General features: G+C 39.4%; 1 protein-coding gene across 1 annotated transcript in view; it reads right to left on the bottom strand.

The window, feature by feature from the left end:
* Window positions 1–281: 281 nt before the first annotated feature.
* The window catches only part of TULP3 (TUB like protein 3), a 33,645-nt gene continuing 9,578 nt past the window's right edge, over window positions 282–24,348 (bottom strand). The window contains exons 2-11 of the mRNA XM_032679378.1: window positions 21,625–21,676; window positions 16,654–16,816; window positions 14,543–14,719; window positions 8,871–9,001; window positions 6,905–7,102; window positions 6,292–6,404; window positions 5,782–5,896; window positions 3,782–3,880; window positions 1,585–1,756; window positions 282–973 (exon numbers count right to left, since the gene is read on the bottom strand). Coding sequence (XP_032535269.1) covers window positions 840–973; window positions 1,585–1,756; window positions 3,782–3,880; window positions 5,782–5,896; window positions 6,292–6,404; window positions 6,905–7,102; window positions 8,871–9,001; window positions 14,543–14,719; window positions 16,654–16,816; window positions 21,625–21,676 — 1,354 coding nt within the window. The 3' untranslated portion in view covers window positions 282–839. The remainder of the gene's footprint in view (window positions 974–1,584; window positions 1,757–3,781; window positions 3,881–5,781; window positions 5,897–6,291; window positions 6,405–6,904; window positions 7,103–8,870; window positions 9,002–14,542; window positions 14,720–16,653; window positions 16,817–21,624; window positions 21,677–24,348) is intronic.

Below are 24,348 nucleotides of genomic sequence, written 5' to 3'. Positions count from 1 at the left end.
CTTATAGTCAGGTTAAAATTATTTATACAAAATCTACTTTAACATGTCATGACTTGAGATAATCTCATATTAAAAAAATGAAATTGGTCACAAACCTATTCCTAGAAATGTAACAAATTTTATGAACAACAGACAATTCAATCACAACACTGCTTTTCAGGAACAGTACTATATATTGTTACAGTACTACCTTCTGTCAAATTCAGTCAGATTCTATCATCTATTCAGTCTCTTTAACAGAAGCAGCAATGAATACAATATCACCATCTGAAAAGGCAGTGTTTGAGATTTGATTGTTCTTTATTTGGTAAAAAGGTCAAGGGATAGAGAGCAATTAGAATACTGAAAGGGAAATGGATTATCAGCCTTAACAGAGTAAAAGTGTTATATTAGAGCCAATGTCTTATTCCAGCTGTTTCGTTTTTTCTGAATTCATCTGATCAGAAACTCATGAGTAGCATCATCTTCCAGGCTTTAAGGAAGTTTCAAGGGATAGGAACACTTAGCCATTATTTTTCTATCCTAGATGCAAGGAGTTCCAATTAATAGGCTTAACCCACTGTCATGCAGCATCTGTAAACAAAGATTCTGAAAGCAGAATCAACACCAATGACAAAACCATCACCTATATTTCTTGTTCTTCCACAGTACATACAGAGACTGCTCCCAAGATGGTCTACTGCCAACACTCGCAATGCTCTGAGGGCTGGAATGTGCTTTCTAATAAGCCTGTAGAAGTCTGTCCTCCATTTCCCTTCCAATGTGCTCTTCATTACTACACCTGGAACTCCTACAAGATGCAAGCATGCGAGTGAGTTCCATGTTCCAAGTCTGTTGTCTCATTCACAGACCAATTTACTGTCAAAGCTGGAGAGTCCAATAGCAAAGGCCTGAAGAGCACAGAGGGGATAATTATAGTCCAGAGTGAACACATCTTCTGCCACACGACCAAACTGCATCACAATGTAGTCAGCTGGGGAGAAAAGATTCAGAGATGAACAACTTTACAGTGAAGTGAAAAGAAAAAAAAAACAAAAATCAAATAAACAAAAAACTCCAAAACCAAAATAAAAACAAAACAAAACAAAACCCAACCAAACACAACCAACCCAAAAAACCACCACAAATCAAAAAACCCAACCACAAACAAAAACCCACTCGTCTGGCAGTCCCAAATATATTTGGTTGGTGTTTCCGTCCTTTCCCACCAGAGTGGCCTTGAAATCTGTTCTCTAGAGTTAGTGTGCTGTTCTAGAGATTACTTTTCTTCTCAGATCCAAAGCTCAAACCACTCTTTTGCTAGGCTGAAAGTGTTGTATTAATCCTTTTCCTTCTCTTCAGGAAGTTTGTATTCGCACCCTCCCTTGCTACAGCAATGGAGAGCAGTGTCTGCACCCACCCCAGAAAGAAGGAGGCCTTACATAATTTTCTCAACAGCTTGCAAGTCCCCAGTAATCCTGAGCTAAATTCCTTCACCCAGTTTCCCTTCTCCAGGAAGCATGTCCTATTCCTCCCAACCCTCATGAAATGAATTGGGTTCTCCCTGTTCAAGTAAGTCCCACACACTCTCCATCAGATTCTTACGGTCATTGTCATGGACAATCTGAAAGTTCTTCACTGAGGCCTGAGTGACTCTCCCATGGAAGTTCAAAACATAGGACTGAGTATCATCATTCCAGACTGGAGCCTTGTTGTGCAACTCAATGAGGTTCTCCAAATTTTTGTTTTGCCATTTTGACAGCAGACCCTCATGTTCCTGTTCAGAAGAAAGAAATATATTTATCAGATTCGGAATTGCTCCGCTTTTGAGTATCGCCTCTCGTGTATGCACTGTCACTTGAGGGCCATTCCCTGTTTAATGAAACACAATGACAGCACTTAAACTCAGTCCTACTGAAAATTTCCTGTAAGAACCAGGAAGATACTTTCACAGATTCCCAGTCCAAGCATTTTTTCCACTCAATAGGCTATCACCGTATTTCCATTCCAAAAAAGCAAAAAGAATGAGAGAGAAGGAAATGTGTGTGTACAGGAAAGGGAGCAATTCACAGGTCACAGATGACTGCCATCCTGCTGACAGGAATCCCTTCTGAGTCTCATAAGCTTTCTCTGATCCTGTTGCATCCAGCTTACATTTCTAACATTCTGAACTTTAAAATAAAATAATCTACAACTAACTGCATAGTGCCAGGCCCTGAGGTGATTCAGTACCAAGTCCGAAGGCTGCAGCAGGCTGCAAGGTTAAATCTCATCCTATTGGATCTAACAAGTGATGCACAATATGAAAGAGAGATAAACAAAACAAGGAAGATACAAAAAGGAAGTAAACCAGTCCATTAAATTTGACAAACAATTAATTACAAAGAGGTTCAAGTTGTAGTGAAACATGACGTATAATTTTCAAAGTTCTGCAACAAATAAAATCTGAACTGAAATAATATATACTAAGAGAAAAAATCCAAGCTGAAATTACTAACAGGAAAAAATGCTCAGAAAACAACCTGTTGCTTAGGTCTGACTGATAGGGCTAGTATTGTATACAGATTCAATAATGGATTTTTGAGGATAATGTAAATGAAACTTACTGTTCGGTTTAGTTACTTTATATCTTTGAATTTACCTTTATTTACTGTTTAAAGATGCAAAAATGATTGAGTACTGGCACCAACACAGTGCATTTAGGCACAATTTTTCTTCCTTTGAAGTGGGGGCAGTATTTCTTAGTGGCATTACATTACAGAAAAGAAACGATAAAAACAGAGTCAAACCTCTACACTGAAAGCTTTGCCAACTTTCCAGAACAGCTTTGTGTTTCAGCCTTGTCCACTGTCAGTATGCTTGTCTGATAGCAAAACAGTTGGGAAAACAGAGGAGAAAAATAAAGGCAGGGCGATGGAATCATTACTGTACTGATGGGGGAGATGACAATACCAATTGAAAGACAATGAATAAATGTCCACAAACAGACACAATTTTCCTGCCCATTTGCAAAATTAAATCTCTTTTCCAGGCTCTCATGAGTCTGAATTTCCATTCTTGAAGATTTTTTATTCTGATATCAAGAAATTCATTCTTCTCCTACTCATATCTACTCACAACATGGCTACAAAACCCATTTTCTAGCCTAAAATACTGGCCATGTCTTAGCATCTGTTCTTTCTGCCTTTTATTCTTCTATCACATCAAGCATAAAACCCACATTAAGGGAACCAAATGTTTTTTATCATACACCTTAATATATCTTCAGATACAGTTCTGTAAGCTTTTAGCTATATTGTCCAGCACATGTATGAGAAATACCCACTAAATAGTCATGACAAAACTTCATCCTTCTCATCCTTCTTTCTTCTTAAAGAATCCTCCTTTTCTGTGACTCCTACAAAGAACTGACAGCATTCTGATCAAAAACGTGTTTACTCTCTTGCTATTACACCAGCCTACCAGGGTATCTACCTGTTACCTATCGGTTGCAATTCATATCCTGGCCCAGAATGCAAGCTCCTGGGAGCAACAACATACAGATAAGTAAATAATATTTAGTCTGACCAAAGGACAGGTAAGGATACAAACACTATTCAGAAGGATACAGGTTAGGTAAAAGGCAAGAACGAATTAATCAACACATTTAGGCTACATTGTATTTACTCTCCATGAGACTTACTAAACCCCAGGCTACTAACAACCTTGCTCTAAACCCTGATTATTAGCAACACTCACACCTCTACAGGGAAGTTTTAACCTCTTCCTCCAACCTGAAACATGACCGAACTCCATAACTCACATTTCGTGGACGGATTGGAATTCGTTTATGATTCATATTCATTCCTGGAATGATCACAGACATTTTTCTGGGACCCTTGAATCCTAAGATGTTGGTTTCCTGAAAGACAAGGAAAGACATTATTTTCAGTAAATGATATACATCTCAAAGAAGTAAAGACAGCAAAACTGAACTTGTGTCCACATTTTTACTAGTTCTTAGAGTTTTGCTGGCTACAACTGTAGTAGCAGTTAAATAACTCCAACTGTGTTTAATCACTGAGAACTGCTTTCTCTCTCATTTAGAGAACACCATTATAAGACATATATGGTATTAACTAATTTAGAGCAATCTGTTATCCCACTGAAACATTTATAACAAAATCAGACAAGTGCAATTTCCAGGCATAAGTTTTTGCATGTGAAGCAATAATGTGCTGAAATCTTGCTAGTTAATAAGCCGTAAGTATGATAAAAGGCAAATATCTTTGACCTGAGTTTATGTTATCTCTGTATTACCAGTTAGTCTAAAATGTTCCTGAACAATAAACAAACATTCTTCTTCTGTGCTGTTATTTGTGTTCAAGAGAATGCCTACAATTTTCTCTCAAATCATGCTGTTTTGTAAATGATTAAGAACAGACCCAGAAAGGGAAGTATTCAGCATCTATCCAAACTTCAAGTCAAGCAGATTTTTCCAGAGTACTGCAGGAGACTGCTCCAAGTACAAAAAGCAAAGAAAAAAAGATCTGGTATTCTCAAATCATACACTTAATAATGTCAGTCAAAATCCAATGGTCCATTTAAAGTGTTCAGTAACAATATCAGTGCTAACCTTTAAAATTCCCAAAGACCAATTAAAAAGCCAGAGTCTTTCAGAAGTACCAAACTGATTGATAGAAGTGATACAGCTTCTTCTAACATGCTAGTGGATTTTGCAGACACAGACAAAGGTCTCTGGATTGCACCCTCTATTATTTCACTTCAGAAAATCTAAGGGCACATAAAAGAATGAGGGTACTGATTCGATTCATATATAAACTTTACAAACTTCTTGCAGATAAGTTCAAAATTTTGAAAAGCTGACTTAATATTAACTGCTGTGCTCATTTTAACACCTTGCTTGCATTCAACTAGGTAGGGAATTGAAGAATACTGTATACAAAGAAAATATCCAGTAATTTTTCCGTAAACAGGACAATACTGCAATTATCACATCAATTCTTTTCCCCCCGAGTGCCATTGAGATCAACAGCAAAAACAAAAAAATCAAGATAATGCTCCAGTAGGCTAATGCATCTTTAAATTTCTGCTGCCATACCAGTGAGAAAAGTAAAAATCCTTCCACTTGGCAGCCATCATTTCGTAGAGAACCTCAAATTTTACTCAAACTGTAGGACTGGAACATGAAACAATGTAACATGAGAACCCTCACATAATTCTAGAGTGTCCTCGAGTGTCTCCTCACTCTGAAGCCTTGCCTGAGGTGATTCACAAATTGCGAAGACAATATCTCTAGGACAGAGCTAACAAAGTATGATTTCCCTAGAACCACATCCTTATCAACAACAAGCTGCTCTAGAAGTAATACCAGGTCTCTCCTATCCTCAAATGCCTTTGGTTTTTAAAAAAATAATTCTACTTCACAGGATACTCCCAGTTCCTTCTCAGTGTCCACCAGACACCAGCTGGGCAAGGGGCAGTTCATGCTGTGGCTGGCTCATGTAAATGGTACGCTGACTGGCCACACACTGAACAATAGGCCAGGTAAGAAGGTCATCAGGATGTTAGTTTGGGTCTTTCTCCCTCCCAGATTTCTGGCACTGATTTTTTTTTTTTTTCATTAAATTCTCAAGAATTTATCTTTTGAGGCCTCTGCCCTTTGTTGTATCTGGTTGAAATTGGTCACTTGCTTCCAAAGTTAAGTGGGGGAGGCTGACAGAAGCACAATTTTGTAAGCCCCATTTCCTCGGTAACCAGGCACAAAGAAGAAAGGGGCAAAAAGAGAAAGGCAGTACTTACATAACAAATAGCTGCAAGTTCCTGTCTTGTATGAGCCTTTTCCACTAGACTTTGTGCCTTGATTGGGTTAACTCCATGGTCATACACTGTAAATTTAGTTCCCATGAGGTTTGACCTAATGTCAGGTTATGGAAAAACAGAGAAAGAGGCATCAGTGGAAAGTTTTGTCCTCTTCTGAAGGTATTGGTACAGCACAGCGAAAACATGTATCTCCTGCCATCTGAATCTTCCTATTGCCAGCTCAGTAAGGAGCTTCCATGTCGTGCCCACAGTGAACTAAGCCTGTAACCTATCCTGGAAAAGCATTTAGACAGAATTTCTTCTCTGAATTGCCACAGTGAATGGTAATGCTGAAGAAGGCTGCCAACCCAAGTCGATACAGACTACATTCAGCAGAACGATACAAGCTCATTCCCTCTGAATCGATACCAGACTGCCAGCCAAAACCACAACACAAATAAAGGGAAAATCCTATCTCGCCTGTCTATAGTTTTCATCAGTGATCCTCACCTGAGTTTTCCAATGAAACTTTCCCCTTTCCGGGATAAATCAGTTGGGTCAACTGATATGAGGTAATTCGATGTTTTGCTCTTCTTTCTTTTTCTCCCTGCAAGAAGGAATGTCTGGAAATACAAAATTTTGATCAAGACTGGTGCTTTGTAAGAATGCACAGGCATTGCTAGGCATTGCTATCCAAACTGTTATCTCTTCATTTTCCATATCCATTCCCCTTTTTGTTCCATGCCAATATTACTGTCTCCACAATTTTGATCTCTTCCAAAGTGCACACCCTGAAACCCTATTCCTCCAATCAGCTCACTCAGCAGTCTCAATTTAACAGAACTGTCCTTTCTAGTCTTCCCTCCTTTTCTTCTGGAGCAGCTCAGTCTTCTTGCTCCTTTTTTAACATTTAACATTTTTATACTTTTTAAATTTCATTTTTCATTGTATTATGGCCTTTAAACCTGCTAATTCCCTCTTAGTGCCCTGGCCAAATATAAGCCGTCCTCAACTACATGATGGCTTTCCTCAGCTACTGGTTTCTTACCAGAAGCCCTCCCTTGCACCAAAAATATTATGTGGTAGGAGTATAACAGCCAAGAATGCGTACTGTTTCCAATACCTTTCTGTTGTCATCCCTTTCCAGATGCATGTAGTAAGTAGGGAAGAGGCCCCGGTCCATTCCCTTCTTATCTCTAGTGATTCGACACTTGACACTAATACCACGGGGTGCGGGGCGTAATGCAAAATCCTCCAAGTTCTCTACTTCTCCCAGCTGTGCATCTGCCTGAGGGGAGGGACTACAGGAAGCACCTGTTTCCTGTGGGAAGAAGCATCATATTAGCAAATTAATATCCGACTAGAGACTCTGGTATTCCCCAAGAAAATAAAAGTTTGTTGAAATACAAGTTATCATACCCAGAAGATACTGGGGAAAGGAAGGTTAAACAAGCTACCACCTGTGTTTCTCTGAAGAAAATGGCTGAAGACTTTTACTCCGAGAAAAGACTAACCCTCCAAGGGGAATGGAGAAAAGTACCTGTTAACCAGGCATAAGTGAATTTCTAGGAAGGGGAGGACAGGGTGAGATGCTGTAAATATTCTAAGCAAAGAGCCTCTCTGCTTTTAGAACTTCAGACTCTGGAAAATAACGCAGTACGATAAAAGCTGGACTGATGGATGCTGCAGTAAGACAGGCTGGAAATTCTGTGACTGAAATGAGCACTGAGATTATGTTGGTTCAGAACAGTAGCAGAAATGGAGTAAGCTGCTGGTGGAACCACATCAACTAAATGTTGGAAGAGCCTTAGAACAATGTGTACAGTGAGGATGCAAGTTATGGTCACCAAAGGAATTGAAATTCTAATGAAAATCTGGTACAGGTCATTAAGGTAATTTTTTCTTTAGGTAGCTGGATCTTGTGAATTGTAGCACCTAAGAGATTCCTCCTTTACTGGGCCTTGGAGATGAAGTTGCAGCTTTATCCCTGTTTCCAGCTACAGCCAGAAGGAAGCCTGAGTCAATAAGCACAGACACACACACATAGACTTGAAATTCACTAGTGGCTCTCACCCTCTCCCACCTCCAGCACCCCCACCCCGTATTTCCAGCAGTTTGCACCCACAGCCCAGACTCCCAATTATCTGACACCCTGAACACTTGTACTACTCCCCACTAGTGTGACACAGCAAATACATAGTCACCTCGTAAATATACTCAAAGAGGTCTTTCCAATAGTACCATGGACTTTCAAGGGTGTCCAGCATTCATGCCCAAACCCTGTGGTCTTTATCTGGTCTGAGTTAGCTCAGACCCTGGGTCTTCCTCATGCTGGTCTCTTCCAACTCACTGGCTAGTACAGCATATAATTTGTCAACATATGTATGTATATATACCTCAAGCACACACACAAGAAATAGGAATGGAATCTTAGAAGATAGTGGGACACACTATCATAATCAGGCACAAGACTTGGGCAGACAAGCACATTGTCTTGCAGCTGTTTACATGCATCTGATGCCTTTTACACCCTTTAATCCCTGTTTTCCCATGCTTATTACTCCCTAATCCACCTTGACACCTCTCTTTTCCCTCTTAAATTCCTTTCCCTAAACACTCCATAAAAACTTTGTCCAATCCTACCACTCTGCTCAATCCCAAAATTCTGTTCCCCTTGCATCCAACAATAAATGCTACAATCCTTCAGGAAATGATCCCTTTTAAGTTTGCATGGCATTTCAGAGCTTCTCTGAGTCATTTTGGTGGATTTTGCACCAGAGACAATGGCCCAATCTGTCTCCTTTGAGGGTCATAGTGCTGATTCACTGTGTTCCCATCTTCACTGATTAGAGCAGAATTTGGGATTCTCCACCCACTATTGTTCCTTTGATCACTGCTAGGTCTTTGTGTTTAACTCAACAGCCCTTCAGTCAGATAGCCTAACAATCACTACCTTCCTCTGCTTTCAGGGATTAATATGCTGGTTACCATAGCTGCAACTACTGTATTTTAACCCATTGATCAAGGGGCTAGTACTAAAACCAAGCATGTGCCCAGCGCTTATTAGAAATGGATTTCAAGACACTTACTGTGAAAGATTTCTCACTGGATGCAGAACTAGGCCTCTCAGATTCAGGGTGTGGTGAATGAGATGCTGGTTTTTTACTAGCTTCTTCCTCTTCTGTGTCCTCCTCATCAAAATTCAGACTGTCTGAAATTCCTGTCAAAATACAAGATCAAGCATGTAATCTCTGAAAGAAGGTTCATGGCACCACTAATTCATATATGACTCTTGAATAGCTATTCACTCTTAATTAATTTCTGTTGTTTCAACTGTTGATTTTCTTTATGTGCTATATTGCTTCCTGAGCCTTGTAATTCAAATCCATAGTGATATTTTGCAGCTGTCACTGTGCAGATGATTGAGCAGCTGTCAGGCCTTTAATAATACATATTTCACATGATATTACATGATGTAACATATTGCTTTAGTACATGTTGTCATTGAATTGATTTTGCCTATTTTCATGCAAAGAAGTCCTCCATGTCTTAAGAACAATAAAAAAAAAGTAAATCCAGATCAATATGCTGACACCTATCCTGTAAATTAGACTCTGTACAGTTTACATCCTCTATTATTTCCCCTTAGTCTTATACACAGTTAAATGGAGTATATCAATTTTTCAGTAACAGTCCCTCCTGTTCTTACATCAGTACCAATATAACTCAGGTCTCATGAACAATATTAACAAATTGATTTTTAAAATAGAAGCACAAACTAAGTAGTTCCAGGATTTATTAATTAAATCTTAACCTAAGCACAGTTACACAGAGTTGACTGTAGGTATGTAACTAAAATAACTCTGGATTTATTACAGCATTTATAAAGAGCTTCTGTACATATCACTGGTGTTTCCTTCCCCTTGGAACTGCACCATTTTGTTCTTTTATTCCATTATTTAATTTGGCTGTAGAATGGAAAAGCACATAAAGCATTATAGAAAATGAACACATTCGGTCTGCTAAGCTGACTTATTTTCTGAGAGACAATGTTATAACAGTGCTCCAACATGGCACTGCATAGAAGGAGCACTGCTGGAAGTCTCAGATAAAACAGAAAAATCTAGTCTTAACAACCTGTCAGTAAACTTCCCAAAAGACGTTTGGGAAGAGGAAAGGCGTTAACCCTAGTACTCCAGCCAATTTCAAAATTCACTGTTTATATTCTACCTCCACTAGTTTCCCTTGAAGTTACTGGATATTCTCTTCTGCTTCCTTTCCTAACTCTTGTGTAATGTTGTTATCCATAGGTAAGCAGCTGTGGCATCTGACAACTGGATGGGAGTACTGTATACGGTAGTATCTCAATACATAAAGTGTATTGGAAACATTCTGGGAGACAAGCTCTGCAAAACGAAAACAAGCCAGGTACTATATTAAATGCTAGCCAATATTTTGCTGCAAAGTGGTTAGGCTGCATACAACAAAAAAAGGCTTCCTGTAGTACTGGCAGCAACTTAAGATACTTGGCAGACAGAGCTTGACACTCCACTAGGAAACTACTTAATGGGATATAACTATGTTATAGGTTATAAACCTGAGAAGTGAATTTTTCTTCCCCTGCTTCACTGTAAGAAAAACAGAGTTTGGAATGGGAAGGGGGAAGGGGAGGTTATGAGCTTTACAAAAGGGATAGCCAGCAGAGTTGCATTCCTAGGTAATGGCCCATTCAAAGGCTGGAGTGTGAGATTTTGGGGGGAGCTGGCCGGTCTTAGGGAGGAGAGGTCAGACGGCTAAGTTCTCTCGCCGGGACGGAGACAGGGACGTGTCCGGGCATTTCTGGAGGAAAAGCCTGGGAGCCAGTCTTTCTGGTTCTTTCGTCTTGTGAGGCCTGACCACCGGCCTTACACCGCCACTGCCTCGTGACTCCAGCCGGGATCTCCTGGGTTTTTCATGGGAGAGGTGTGTGCTCGCCGGGAGAGAAGGGGAGAGCCTCGGAGCACCCTCAGCTCAGAACAACCAGCCCCTCCTCGCCTGGTGACAGAGCCCAACAGCGCCCCCTGCCGGCCACCACAGAGAACCGCAGGCTCTGCACCTCCAGAGAGCCAACAGCGCCCCCTGCTGGCCATGACTAGGACTGCGCTAAAGGACAGAAGTGTTCATTCAGGGTTTGGTGTTGGGTTTTTTCTTTAGTTTGAAGGGGACTTTTGGGTACAGGACTACTGTCTAGGTTTTTTCTGTGTTCTGTTACTGTTTTTGCCAATATACATATATCTTTTAATAAAGGGCTGTTATTTCTTCTGTTTTTTCCACCCTTCCTCGATTAAAGCCCCTTAATTTTGAATTTACAACTGCTGAGAGAGAGAAGTTTGGTCTATCTCATAACTCATCCTCTTTAGCAAACATTCCAGTCTCTTCAGACTGAGACATTTTTCGCACCCAACGTGGGTGGGGCCTGGAAAGAGGAAAGGTGGAAAAAGAATAACTACCCTTTGTGTGAGTTGCGCGCATTTTGAACCACTTGTGTGATTGACACGCGTTTTGAACCTGTACGCACCATGATGTTAGGGGTTGTTGCTTTCCTCTGGCATATAACCATGCCAAGATATCTGTCACACCTGTCAATGTGTTTCAGTTCAGATACTAGTACTGTCATTGCGATAAGTACCTTTGAGTTTGTGCATTGGATTTATGATACGGCAAACTCAGCACCTGTGATTTTCATCCAGAATATGTTCTCAAGGATGCACTACTGTTCTAGCCTAAGCTGTTTCCTCTGGGGTTTTAAGGATAATAGCACCCATTCCTATGGAGAAACACAGGAGAATGTATTCGCCCAACCCTTTATTCAGTTTCTTTTTGGATACAATACAATGGCCTCTGGGAAGTTCAAATCCTCTTTAGATGTCAGAGACATTTTACTTGTTGGGCTCTCTATCCTAGTTTGTGCCATTATAGTATACCTAATATACACAGCCAAGGTCAAGAATTACCAAGAAGGCGTCCAGGAGCCTGCCCCAGGGGTGGAAAACCTCGAGTGGCACGGGTTATGGGAGGACATGGGTAAATTCTTAGAAAGTTGCTCAGCTCCCATAACATGGAAGCTCACCCTTGAACAACTCCTGAACCCTACAAAAATAATGAAAGCCGTGAGGGAGAGAGGCCGTGATGGATCCATGGAGAGGCAGTTGGCAGCTGCATGTGGGGCTTTGGCCATTGCCTACCGGAAGTTGCTCGGTATGGTGCAGCACTTCCAGGGGAAAGGAAAAGATGAAAACAAAATGCCTAATACCAAGGTGACTCAGGATAAGGCCAAATCAAAGGGGCAGACCAAGCCAACGGAAGTTGTCCCCATCCAGAAGAAGAAATATAAAGCCAAATCAGTTCGCCCAGTTGACGATGATGGGGAGGCAGGATCCTCACAGGTGACTGCTCCAGAGCCAGAAATCATCACTGAGTCTTTATCGTATAACAACCTCCGGAGCTTACGGACAGACGTTGCTCGTCGTCCGAATGAGCCCGTTCTGGCCTGGATGATCCGAGTTTGGGACTCTGCAGGTGATGCCATAAACCTTGACGGAAGTGAAGCGAGGTTCTTGAGGTCCATTGCCCAGGATGTGGGTATTGAGGAGGCGTTTGTGAGGGAATTGAAGTCCCTGTCCCTCTGGGCACGGCTTTTGGATGGTGTGAGGGAGAGGTTCACCTACAGAGATTCCTTGCAGGCAGATGATTATACCACGGGCTGGAAGACCATAGAAGAAGGGATCCTACGTCTGAGGGAAATGGCACTGCTGGAAGTATTATTTGGAGGGGATGGGCAACCTACCAACGATCCTGACAAGGTTAAGTGTACACCACAGATGTGGTGGAGCTTCACACGTATGGGGCCGTCCACACATAAAGGTTACCTGACATCCTTGCAGGCTGGGGAGAAGCGGGAGCCAGTGATGTCTGTAATAAATAAACTTCAGTTGTACGACAGTATGATCGAAGGACCACTACAGGCCCGCATCTCCACGGTAGAGACAGTGATTAATGAGCTCAAGGAATTAACTACAGGGTTGAAAGAGAGGATTGAGGGAAACAATTTCCACAAGGTCCCAGTGATTCACGAGAGGTATGTTCGGTAAAAAGGTTTGGATTAACCCTGCCTCGAGCAAAAGCAAACCCATTCATGGGATTGTTTTTGCCCAAGGGACCGGTTGCACCTGGTGGGTGATGCAGGAAGATGGAGAAACCCGGTGTATACCTCAAGGAGACCTTATTTACGGGTGAACTGGCTGTACCTGTGTATTTGCATCTGTATGTAACTCTGTATCTGTATCTGTATTTGTATCTACCTATTAGTAGATGTATACATAGTTAGAATAATGCATGTACGTATGAAGTTCAAAGACTTAATCTGATAAAGTGTGAAAGCATGGGAAAGAAAAATTAGGGGTGGATAATGTTACAGGTTATAAATCTGAGAGGTGAATTTTTCTTTCCCTGCTTCACTGTAAGAAAAACAGAGTTTGGAATGGGAAGGGGAGGTTATGAGCTTTACAAAAGGGATAGCCAGCAGAGCTGCATTTCTAGCTAATGGCCCATTCAAAGGCTGGAGTTTGAGATTTTGGGGGTGGCTGGCCGCTCTTAGGGAGGAGAGGTCAGATGGAGGGAGGAGAGACAGGGACTGTGTCCGGGCATTTCTGGAGGAAAAGCCTGGGAGCCAGTCTTTCTGGTTCTTTCGTCCTGGTGAGGCCTGACCACTGGCCTTGCCCCGCTACTGCCTCGTGACTCCAGCTGGGATCTCCTGGGTTTTTCATGGGAGAGGTGTGTGCTCGCCGGGAGAGAAGGGGAGAGCCTTGGAGCACCCTCAGCTCAGAACAACCAGCCCCTCCTCGCCTGGTGACAGAGCCCAACAGCGCCCCCTGCCGGCCACCACAGAGAACCGCAGGCTCTGCACCTCCAGAGAGCCAACAGCGCCCCCTGCTGGCCATGACTAGGACTGCGCTAAAGGACAGAAGTGTTCATTCAGGGTTTGGTGTTGGGTTTTTTCTTTAGTTTGAAGGGGTCTTTTGGGTACAGGACTACTGTCTAGGTTTTTTTTGTGTTCTGTTACTGTTTTTGCCAATATACATATATCTTTTAATAAAGGATTGTTATTTCTTCTGTTTTTTCCACACTTCCTCGATTAAAGGCCCTTAATTTTGAATTTACAATTGCTGAGAGAGAGAAGTTTGGTCTATCTCATAACTCATCCTCTTTAGCAAACATTCCAGTCTCTTCAGACTGAGACAAACTATTGAATATGAAACTCTAAAACCCTTGATTGTGACAACCTCTGACTCAGAAAAAACACCTTTTCTGTTAGTGTCCTAAAGAATTAAATTACAGCATTTACTGGCTATAGATATTTCTGCTGGTGTGAAAGTATTCAAGCATCTTATCCAGATATAACATATCTGGAATAAAAATATCCCAAATTTTAGCAAAATCTAAAGTATAGCGTTTTGTCAGCTACTTCCTTGGAAAGGCCAGAAATTATACAGCACACTGATAAACTCTTAAACATAAATGGTATATTCCAATTCATGTCACAAGAAGGAACTACAGTACTGCATTTCCACATGAAGCATCTACTAGCTGTGCATTTAAAAGTGATATCCTGTGGATGCTTACTTCATGATTCCTCATATTTTTTAGGTTTCTTAATGATACTGAAAAACATCATAAAAGTAAAAGAGTCCTGAAAAGATATTTGCCAATTATTAACTCTTACCTCGTTTCTGTAAGATTTCTTGCAGATCTGGCTTGCCTGCTGTGTCTGTTAGAGCCTCTCCATCATTTTCCTTATCTGCATTTTCTTCTGTTTCAGTAGATCCAGCAGAGAGAGCTTGAAGCTTGGTCCCCAAATCTTGCACTTCTGATTTCAGGAAAGCAGCTGGTCCATCAATGCCTGCAAGCCAAAATGAAACAGAAATATAAAAATTAATTTTTACAGCTAAGGACGCATCCCAGGATCGTGGCTCTTTTCACCTTCCCCTGCTCAAACATCCCTTTAAAGTACTGAAGTATATTTGTTCAATTTTTGTCAGAAGACTTGGGAGAAGTCAGGCCTAACTCTGGTACAGACTGCCTATTACTTTAAACACACCAAGCATCAGTTTCTCCCTATATAAATAGAATGGTTGTATCTACCTTTTTCTGAGGGCTAAAACAATTAAAACAAGTTGTATTTATCATGCACATTGCTACCCTTCAATTTATTTACAGGCAACTACTCTGTTTTCTTTTCCTTCACATTCATTGTTTGCTCCTGTGCCAGTAAGTGAGGGCTCCACAGTGAATGTCACAAATCAATTTGATAAAAATATTTACAGCCACGGGCAGAAAAAACTGTAAATGGACGCCCCCTATCTTTCTGTTAGAAATGAAATTTCCATGTTTGAACATGCAACAGAGCTGTGCACCACACTTTGTAACTGGTGGAGACATCTTGATGGCAGGGTCTGGCATAATACTTAATATGCATTTGTGTAGCACACAGTATGTAAGTTCCGGCTTTGGATTTCTTACTTTCCTACTGTTTTCCTTCTTAAAACTTTACTGCTTTATCTAGTCATCATATTTCTGACATGTTTACTCCTGTTATCTCTTCTTAACAGTATTTGTTTGCACTGAAGAAGCCTCAGAACTACTGAAGCTAGTAAGTGAGCAGTTAGTTTTCATTTCAGTATTATCAAACATTCCTACCTTAGAAGTTATAGCAATCTTTTCTCTCACTCTCTTTTTGACTTGAAAGCGTCCTTTAATACAAGCTTTGTTATACTTGATTTTAAACACATAAATGCCACTATCCACATCACCACTTTCCTCCCCATCCTATGATTCTGAAAGACATCTGGAGAATGAGAAAAATATTCAAGAGAGAGAGGACAGCATAGTTCCAAATGTGATCTTCAAAGCCATTAATACTGGTTTGTTTGGGTCTTTAAAATTCTACTCTGCATATTAATTTGTTATTACTACAATGTTTGCATTATAAAATCCTGCAATAGCATGCATCTCAAAGACTTAGAATGTTTCCTGTTACTTTTTTGATAGGCTGATGGGATCCTGGCTCTCATAAACAATTTCCTGACATTTCCACTGAAGTGTAAGGATTTCATTGCTGCTCTTTTTTCCTCCCTGTGACAAGGGAGTCTTAAGGCTCTCAATACTGTATTTCTTTCTACTTCTAAAAGAATGGTCATTATTTTACTGTAATTTTTTACTGTTTTGAGACCACCAAGTTATTGCCTTTGGCCCTGATACCACTTTGTGCTTTTGACTTTGTGGACCACTATAGCTTGTTTGTCATGTTTCAGTTGTCTCACTGAAGCCCACAGAAAACCAATTAAGAACCTAATTCAGTATTTATAACACTTTTTTTTTTTGCTTTTCTCTTTCAGTCATATGCAATCTTGAGACAGAGTACGCCATGACAACATAAGGAAAAGTACAAGCAGTCACTACTGAATTATTTTCTTTTCTTTGTCCTACAGCTTCAAAAGATTTTTTCTTAATTTGGATTTGTATCTCCCTACCTTTGTAGACATTCCTAGCTCATTTCTACAGTTCTTCTAGCCTAACACAAGGGAGAGATTACTCAAGGGCACATGAAGATTTCCAGCTGTCAGAAAAATTCAAGGTGAGGTTTTTGTTTGCTTTTGCAGTTTAGTCTTGCTCAACCATACTGTACTAGAATTCTACTTCTGTACATAGAAAGTTATGAAATCAATCTTGTTTATCACTTGGCCACTACCACAGCAACGTAGGTGCCCATCTGTGACATATAATGCATGTACTGGCACTCTGGGGAACATGGTTGCAATTAGGTTGATTACTCACCATGTAAAACAACATCACTGTGGACAGGGGTAGGAGTTTCTACTAAAGGAGTCTGCTCCTCACACCCTTTGGGCTTTGACCTGCGCAGCTTTGCCTCAGGATTTGGCTGTACCATCAATGGATCAAGACGTTTCTTCCTCTGCTTCTTCTCTAGAAGAGCTCTCTGTGGATTGAAGAAAAGCATGAAAGAGATGAGTAAACACACCTAGAGTGGCAGAAAATATGCCTCAGCCCTTGGCAATAACATGCCAAGACATTCTGACTGACCAGAACCTCAAACAAACCTGAAATATTCTTGTAATCTCTTACAAAAATCCTATCCCAATGATACACAGGTATCATTGTGTCTTTGGAGTGAGATATTGCCTGTGATTCTCCATGAGAAGTTGAGAGGTGACATGGACACCTGTGTATTTTTGATCTATCCTGAGATCACCAGCAGATAATGTGAAATCCTTTCATCCACTCTAAAATGCAGCAATCCTTAATACAAATAGATAAATTCAGCAGTCATTTATAGTCCAATATGAAACAGCACTTGCAAAGGAAAAGGTTTTTGTCTCAAAAGTTATCATCTTACAGGGAGAACTTAAATAGTTCCCAGAAACCAATGTTGAGAGATAAGACTTAGAGTGGGCAAACAAATAAACAACAATAATTAAAATAGGAATGATCCACTAAAAGGAAAATTGATCTACCTTGCTAAACCTTTGCATGTAATTCAGGACTGAAAGCAAAGAGTGGTAAATCCACATGTTAAAAAAAATTCCAAGATACACATACATTTGATATTTATAATTTCCTACTAAACAAGAATAGAAACAACTTCTAGACTTAAATCAAGGCAAATGGGGACATTGTACCATTTTGAAGACAGACATGCCTAGTCCTTAAAACCTAAGGTAGTGCATGAAGAATGAAAAATCATATTTTAATATTCTGCACCATTATGCAAACAATATGCAAGCTCCTTAGTGTAGATGCAGTTTATTCATGGTTGCTTCTTCTGTACCTGAGCACCTCTGAAAGTTGTTTTTGATGACAGAAACCATTTCTCCATCAAACTATTTGGAGTCTTGATGGCCCCACCAGATAAACAATACCAACAATTCAATCCACTTGAGACACAGACATCTTTGGAGCCCTTTCCTCTCCCATTATTTTTTCTCTTGTTAGTTCTTCCCTCCTATTAGGCTTTTTATCTCAAATGAGATCAGTTTCTCAGGCAACCTCTCCCTGAGGAATTCCAGCATAACTCAGCCCTTGGTTCTTTATTCTTTCTGCTTTTTTCACTTATCTGAAAAAAAAAAAAAAACCAAAACCAACCACCCCCAAAAAACCAAAGTAAAAAAACCCAGAAAACAAACAACACCCAAAACCCAAACAAACCCAAACATACAAAAACCCCAAACAAACAAACAAACAAAAAAACCAACAGAAACCTCAAAACAAATTTACTTTTTTTTTTCTTTAAACTCAGAATTACACTCTGAAGACTGGATTGCAATACAGGTAGTGTTTGCTATTGGAGAATTATTTGCAAGGATTGTCCTGCAGAGCAAGAATTACACAGAATTCCAAAGAGATTATAACATTGGTCTAGAATGAGTGAAGAAAAATAAGCAGTAAAATCAGTTTCTTAGAAACTGCTAATTGTGGATATGCTCTCTAGAAAGGTAGTCAAACCTTCCAGAAGAATTTACATTGGTTTGTATTCTTTATTTTTTAAATTAATGCTGAGGAAAAGTAAAAAATGTCATGATAGTTTATAAATCTCTAAAGGAGAGAGGAAAAACAAGAATCAGAACATTATACTCAAAATAAGGATTTGAGAATTGTTGTCAAGACTTCTCCACCTGACAAGTAGACAGGCAAGAAAAAAAAACCAACAAAATAGACACACCCTAAAGGCAGTAAAAAAAATTAGAAAATGCACAGCTACTGCTAGAATGCAAAACTGAATTTGAGAGCAACATAGAATATAATAACTTTAAGACTTACTTAATGGATTATTCTATTACATAAGCTTTTTTAAACATTTCACTGCACACCAGCCTAAATTTATTATTATTATTATTATTATTGTACATTGCGTTTCATCACAGAATTTCTAGGACTCACCAATCCAACGGCATCAGTTTATATTAAAACATAGTTTAGTGCTGGTAGATGTGACCAACCTTCTTCTTGCAAGAATTTCAAAATAATCAAAGTGACAAAATCCGATAGTAATTTAATTTATTTTAAAAGGGCTTCTCTCTAATACTTTGCTTACTGAGAAGGAAAAACCATCTGCAAGTCCACTGACAGGACAGTAAATAGTAGTTCATTTTCTCTCCATACGGTGGCAGCCTGCTCTTCAGTACCATGTATTCCCGGCCTTATTCCACTACAGAAGCAGAAAAAAGGAAACTGTATTTTGTTTCGTTTTGCCTACTAAGTAGCCTTTTCCTCCAGCTCTGTGTTACAGCAAAAATTCATATAATATTACAACATAAAATTTAGAGAGTTCATGAAATGGACACCAAAACACATAATCCATTAATTAAGTAACAGATACAGATTATGATGATTTGTTCAGCATTTTGTGAACTCCATGCATCAAATACTTTCAGAAACATTTTCTTTGCACGGCAGAAAACAGTAACATCAGACTATAGGACAATTAAAAGATTGCAAACCATCAACTCCTAATGAGTTTCCAACAAGTCAAGAAGTCAGATGAATATATCCTAGCAAACTAGCAAGACAACTAGTTTAGTATTCTGTCTACAATTGTGATGATGGGAAGATGCTATACAGGAAGGTTCCAACTACACCATCAAAGGTGCAATTATTTGGCATAGTCCTAACCTTAGCAGGCTATAGAGGATGGATCCTAGCTTGGAAACATCCTCTCCACTCTTCCAGCTCCTCCTCAGCTCATGCTGGGGCAGCAGTGGCAATGCTAGTGATGGTGGCATTAATGAAACTTCATGTCAAGAGTAATGCACCACACCAGGTGCATTCAGAAACGTGTCAGGCTCCATGCTCTCCAGGCACAGGGAGATGGCAGCATTGCACTTGGAGCTGCAGGCACCTCCTGTGCTCAGGCACATGAAAACCTTCTACTAATGAGGGACTAAGCACTGACTGAGCAACCACGTGCTCTTGCCTCAAGTCCAGGAGAAAAAAGCATCCTGGCAGGCAGAGCTGGCCCACAGATGGAACTTGATGTCATGCCCTATTATAAATAATATTTACTGCAATTACAGGGTTCCCAAACCCATTATAAAGATGGATGACAGGCATATGTCTGTGCTGTGGCAAATGCTTATTCCAGGTTCTCTGTCTGACCAAAGATTTTATACATGGCTGGATTAAAACATCTTGCATTTATTTTATCCCAATTCCTATAAATGTTTATGACAAATTAATCAACCAGGGCATCAGCTACAACCAGCAATGAGTCCCTCATATCTGGTAGTGACTTCTGTTTCTTCAGAGAGCATAGTACTATTCATGTACAAGTCGACTTTAAAAGTAATATTCAATCCCAATTATATAACCATAAATTAGAGAGTGTTAGCATTTCTCAACAAGTCTCATTTGCAAGGGGCAGGGGGGTTGTTAAAACCCATTTCAGAGATATTGTCTAGCTGTTGGTTTTGCAGATGATTGCAATCTCAACCAAATCCAAGAAAGATGGAAACAAAATTGCAAAAGGGAATGCATAATTTAAACTGAACTCTTCATGATTTTAACTGACAGCTGCTCTGAGGGAATTCCACCCAGCTCAGCAGCTTTGTTTTGGTGGAACAGCCATGCATCCCCATGGCAAGGTCTGACACTAAGCATACACTGATCACAGTGCCTAGCACTAGAAGTGATTACTACCAGCTTATGACCCAAGACTGCAGTCCTAAAATAGACCCTGAGGTTCATCACCAAGCATTCAGACCTTCCTTAGTTTTAGAACATCTTACCAAGTGCCTTTGTCACTAAATGCTCCTTTACTTATTAAAAAATAGAAAGCATTATTTCAAGTAATTATTTGTTTTTAAACAAGTGTTACTTGATAGTCTACATGTAAAAGACTATCTTAGCTTCCACGAATATGACCAAAGATAAATTTTACCCCTTGACTGAAGCGTTTTAGGTAAGAGCCTATGTAAACACAGATAAAGTTGGTGATAAATTCACTGTCTGAAGTCAAAGCTAAGCAAACTCAGACTACAAATAATGAATAGGTTCTGGTAAAGAGGATTATTATCCATTGCAACAGTTTCCTGAAGACTGTTATGTCTGGATTTAAAGATCCTCAGCTGAGAAAAGGCCTTTCTAAAAACCATACTTTAATTTGAACAAGATGAATTTAATCTAAGACAGTGATTGTAGTCCATATGAAATGGCCAGCTAGAGAATCTTCTAATTTATTTATAAGCATTTGAAATTTCACAGAGAAAGAATATTAAGGATGGATACTTTATAGTTTTGAAGAACATGGTGATGTAAACATCCAGCAAACAGCACTTCAAAAACTGAGACCTATAACCTAACATCTGCCCCATGCTTGGCTGTAAATATTTTCTCTGTAGGAAACAAAAAAAGGTCAAAAGGTCCTGGAAATCTTTCTCAACAGCGGTGTTAAGGAGATTTTTCTGTAGGTCGAGGAAACTTTTTCTTTTGCTCTGATGCTTAAAATCAATAATTTCCTGCAGTCTCCCTATGTTTTGATTCATTCCTGCATTCTGGTGACTCAATTGCAATGAAATGAGAGGACATATGAAAAATGAATGTATCAAATACATCAAATCTACAAGCCATGGCAAGGTTGACTTAAACTAACGAAAACCATGAAAATCTTCAAAGAAAAATATTAGCAAGTTGGTCTTTAGACCAACCATTTTTAGTACTTCATCCCCATTTCTCAAGTCTCTAGATGTTTGTTTACCTATACCTATTTTTACCAGCTTCAGTACTATCATTTACCTGATTCTGTAGTTTCAGCTGTCGTAGTTTCATGCTTTCATCCTCAAAGATGCTGGGAAAGGGAAAGAAACAAATTCATTAATTATTGCTATTAAACAGTTTCCACTACAAGAGCACAAGATATTCTCGTACTGCAACTTCGCCATCAAGACTTAAAAACAACTGTTAGACATTACTTCTATCCCACTAAAAGACCAAGACACAAAGAATTAAAAATAAAACATACTTTGTATTCTGTCAGAAATAGGACAAAAACTGTAGCTGAATCTCCTTAGTAAACTGCTCTGAAAACATTTTGTAAGCACTAAAGGCTTCATTATTGGTAGATGGATTATGACCCACTATTGAGGTGGGGCTATGAGACAATTTATACCTGAAGGTTTAACACAGTTCAAACTGATTCAGTAAAGTCCCTGCTCCGTCATAAGACACCCAATTCTAAATTAACTCAGTTCTCTCTTGGAGTTAAACCTACATAATTTTCTCTTCCTATTAGACTTTCCAAAACTACTGCTAATACCTGAGAGAATCTGTATTTGCAACATCCGATATTAATTCTTAGAGATAAAATATAATTATTTCAATATTTTGTTGTTTTATAGATAATTTTCATAAGAACTCTAGCTTTTCATTCTAAGTTGTGTTCCATATAGACTTCCCATTTCCTTTTGTATGATAATGGATTATTACAGAAAGTGCAATTTAGAGCAGCTAACCCTACATAGGGGAAATGTTAATTGACAATTAAGCACATATTCTGCCCATCACAGTTGTGCACTTCCTCCAACACAGCTTTGACAAAGACCTCTCTGGAAATGAGAAAGCATCAGGAAATGGACAAATGTTATATATTTTATTAATAGCACATAGAAAAGCAGGGCAAGCCAAAATTTCAGTTTAAACAGGAAATTCTGTCTGGTTTAGGTATCCATAAATGTCCAGTGATGTGAAGCCACAAGCTGGCAGACAGCATTGAATATAATCCTAACAAGGAAAACCAGAGAGACAGCAAGAGACAGGGAGAGAGGAGGGTGGGGTTTCTGCAAAACACATGCCATGGAAATTGGATTACAGCACATAGAGCTAAAGAGTGAAAAAGGCCTGAGTCCCCCTAACCTATAGTAAACCCACATTTGTCTCAGCTTCCAGGCAAGCAGATGACAGATCAGAGGTCCTTAGAGACAGCCTACCCTGGCCAACACAGGCCCTGCTCTGGAAGGTGGAATTATGCAGAGAAAGAGTTCTGTATACACATCATATATAACAACTTATCTAAAATTTATACTAGTTCTTGAACTAATAGTATTTTAAAGCAAGCTATGATTGCCAATTTTTTTATACACTTTGCAGTTTTCGTCATTTCTTAACTTTTTTTTTTTCTAATGTATTTGAATTATCATCACACAACAGGTCTAGGACCTTGAAAATATCTTGTTTCTGAAAACTGATGTTACTCCTTATTTGGATCTTCAATACACAGTATCTTGGATTCAAAGGCAATGGAGGGCCTGGAAAAATTAGTGTCTTTCTTGAAGAGGAATAGAGAGCTATTGCACATCCCCAAAACAAGAGTTACAGTAATACAGTTGTCTTCCCTTGAAAACAGTCACAACTTAAGAAAGAAACAAGCAGAAGCTACTGAGTGCAGCAAGATATACAATAGTTATTGCATGACACTTCAGCATATTTACTATTTATAGCATAGGTGATGGAAAAGACCATCTTTAGCAAAGTTTGAAAAAAGCCTGAAAGCTCCACTTAAGATGTTCATGACAAAAAAAAAAGAGGGGGAATATTCCTTTTCTTCTCATACACCTACTGATTTAAGAAATAGATTATATTTGTTAACTACAGTCAAGTTTGTTATAAAGCAATCTGTGTATCAGATTGCTCAGCAGTAGGTTTACAGACATATTCTTATGGACACAAAAGTTTCCTGTGTAGATACAAGCTACTGCTTGTGGTTTTGTTGTTTTTGCTAATAGAAAATGCATCCCCAAACAATTTGAGTCTATTCTTCACAAAATAATTAAAAAAAATACAAACACTACCATTTTAGGAAATAAGTTTCCAGGTTTTCCTTTTTACCTGAAAATTGACAAAGTGCTGAAATACTGGGACTCACATACACATCTTGCAGAAACCTTCAGTGAAAATTATTTACTTCATATGCTAAACTATTTTCTACTCACACTAGAATAAAGTTACACAGTGTAACAGGAGCATAAAGCAGACTACACAGTGCTTCGCCTCTGGCCACTTAACTGACGCTCAAACATGGCTGAAATACAAAGTTTCTAACAGGTCACAGAGCTTGACAGAGCAAAAAGATTACAAGAGTATTCCCTCTTTCAATTCAGAATTGCCTCATAGCAGGCCACAAAAGGAAAGCAGCCATCAATCCATCCTTCCCATTTTAAAATGCAAGGATTCACACAAGGATCAAAATAAAAAGAAACAAAGCCACGAGCACTGTGGCTCTATAAACAGTTGCTAAAAAAACACAGCAATCTTACAATATTTTTATTTACTCCTCCTTCAACCTTTCCTCGAGCAGTCGGTCATCATGAAAGTGTAACATAATAACCACACAAAAAAAGAGCTTCCCAGACTTCAGACCTTTTCCTACTCATCACGGCACAGTTGGTGAGATTACAAACTTTAACAGGAAAAGGCTGTTCTAGAGCCACTCCTGCAACTCACTGCTAAGGAATGCAAGTAGTG

The sequence above is a fragment of the Chiroxiphia lanceolata genome, chromosome 2 (assembly GCF_009829145.1).
Source record: "Chiroxiphia lanceolata isolate bChiLan1 chromosome 2, bChiLan1.pri, whole genome shotgun sequence".
NCBI classification, from domain to species: domain Eukaryota; kingdom Metazoa; phylum Chordata; class Aves; order Passeriformes; family Pipridae; genus Chiroxiphia; species Chiroxiphia lanceolata.
The sequence above is the reverse complement of the archived record's forward strand: the minus strand, read 5'-3'. Positions and strand labels throughout refer to the sequence as shown.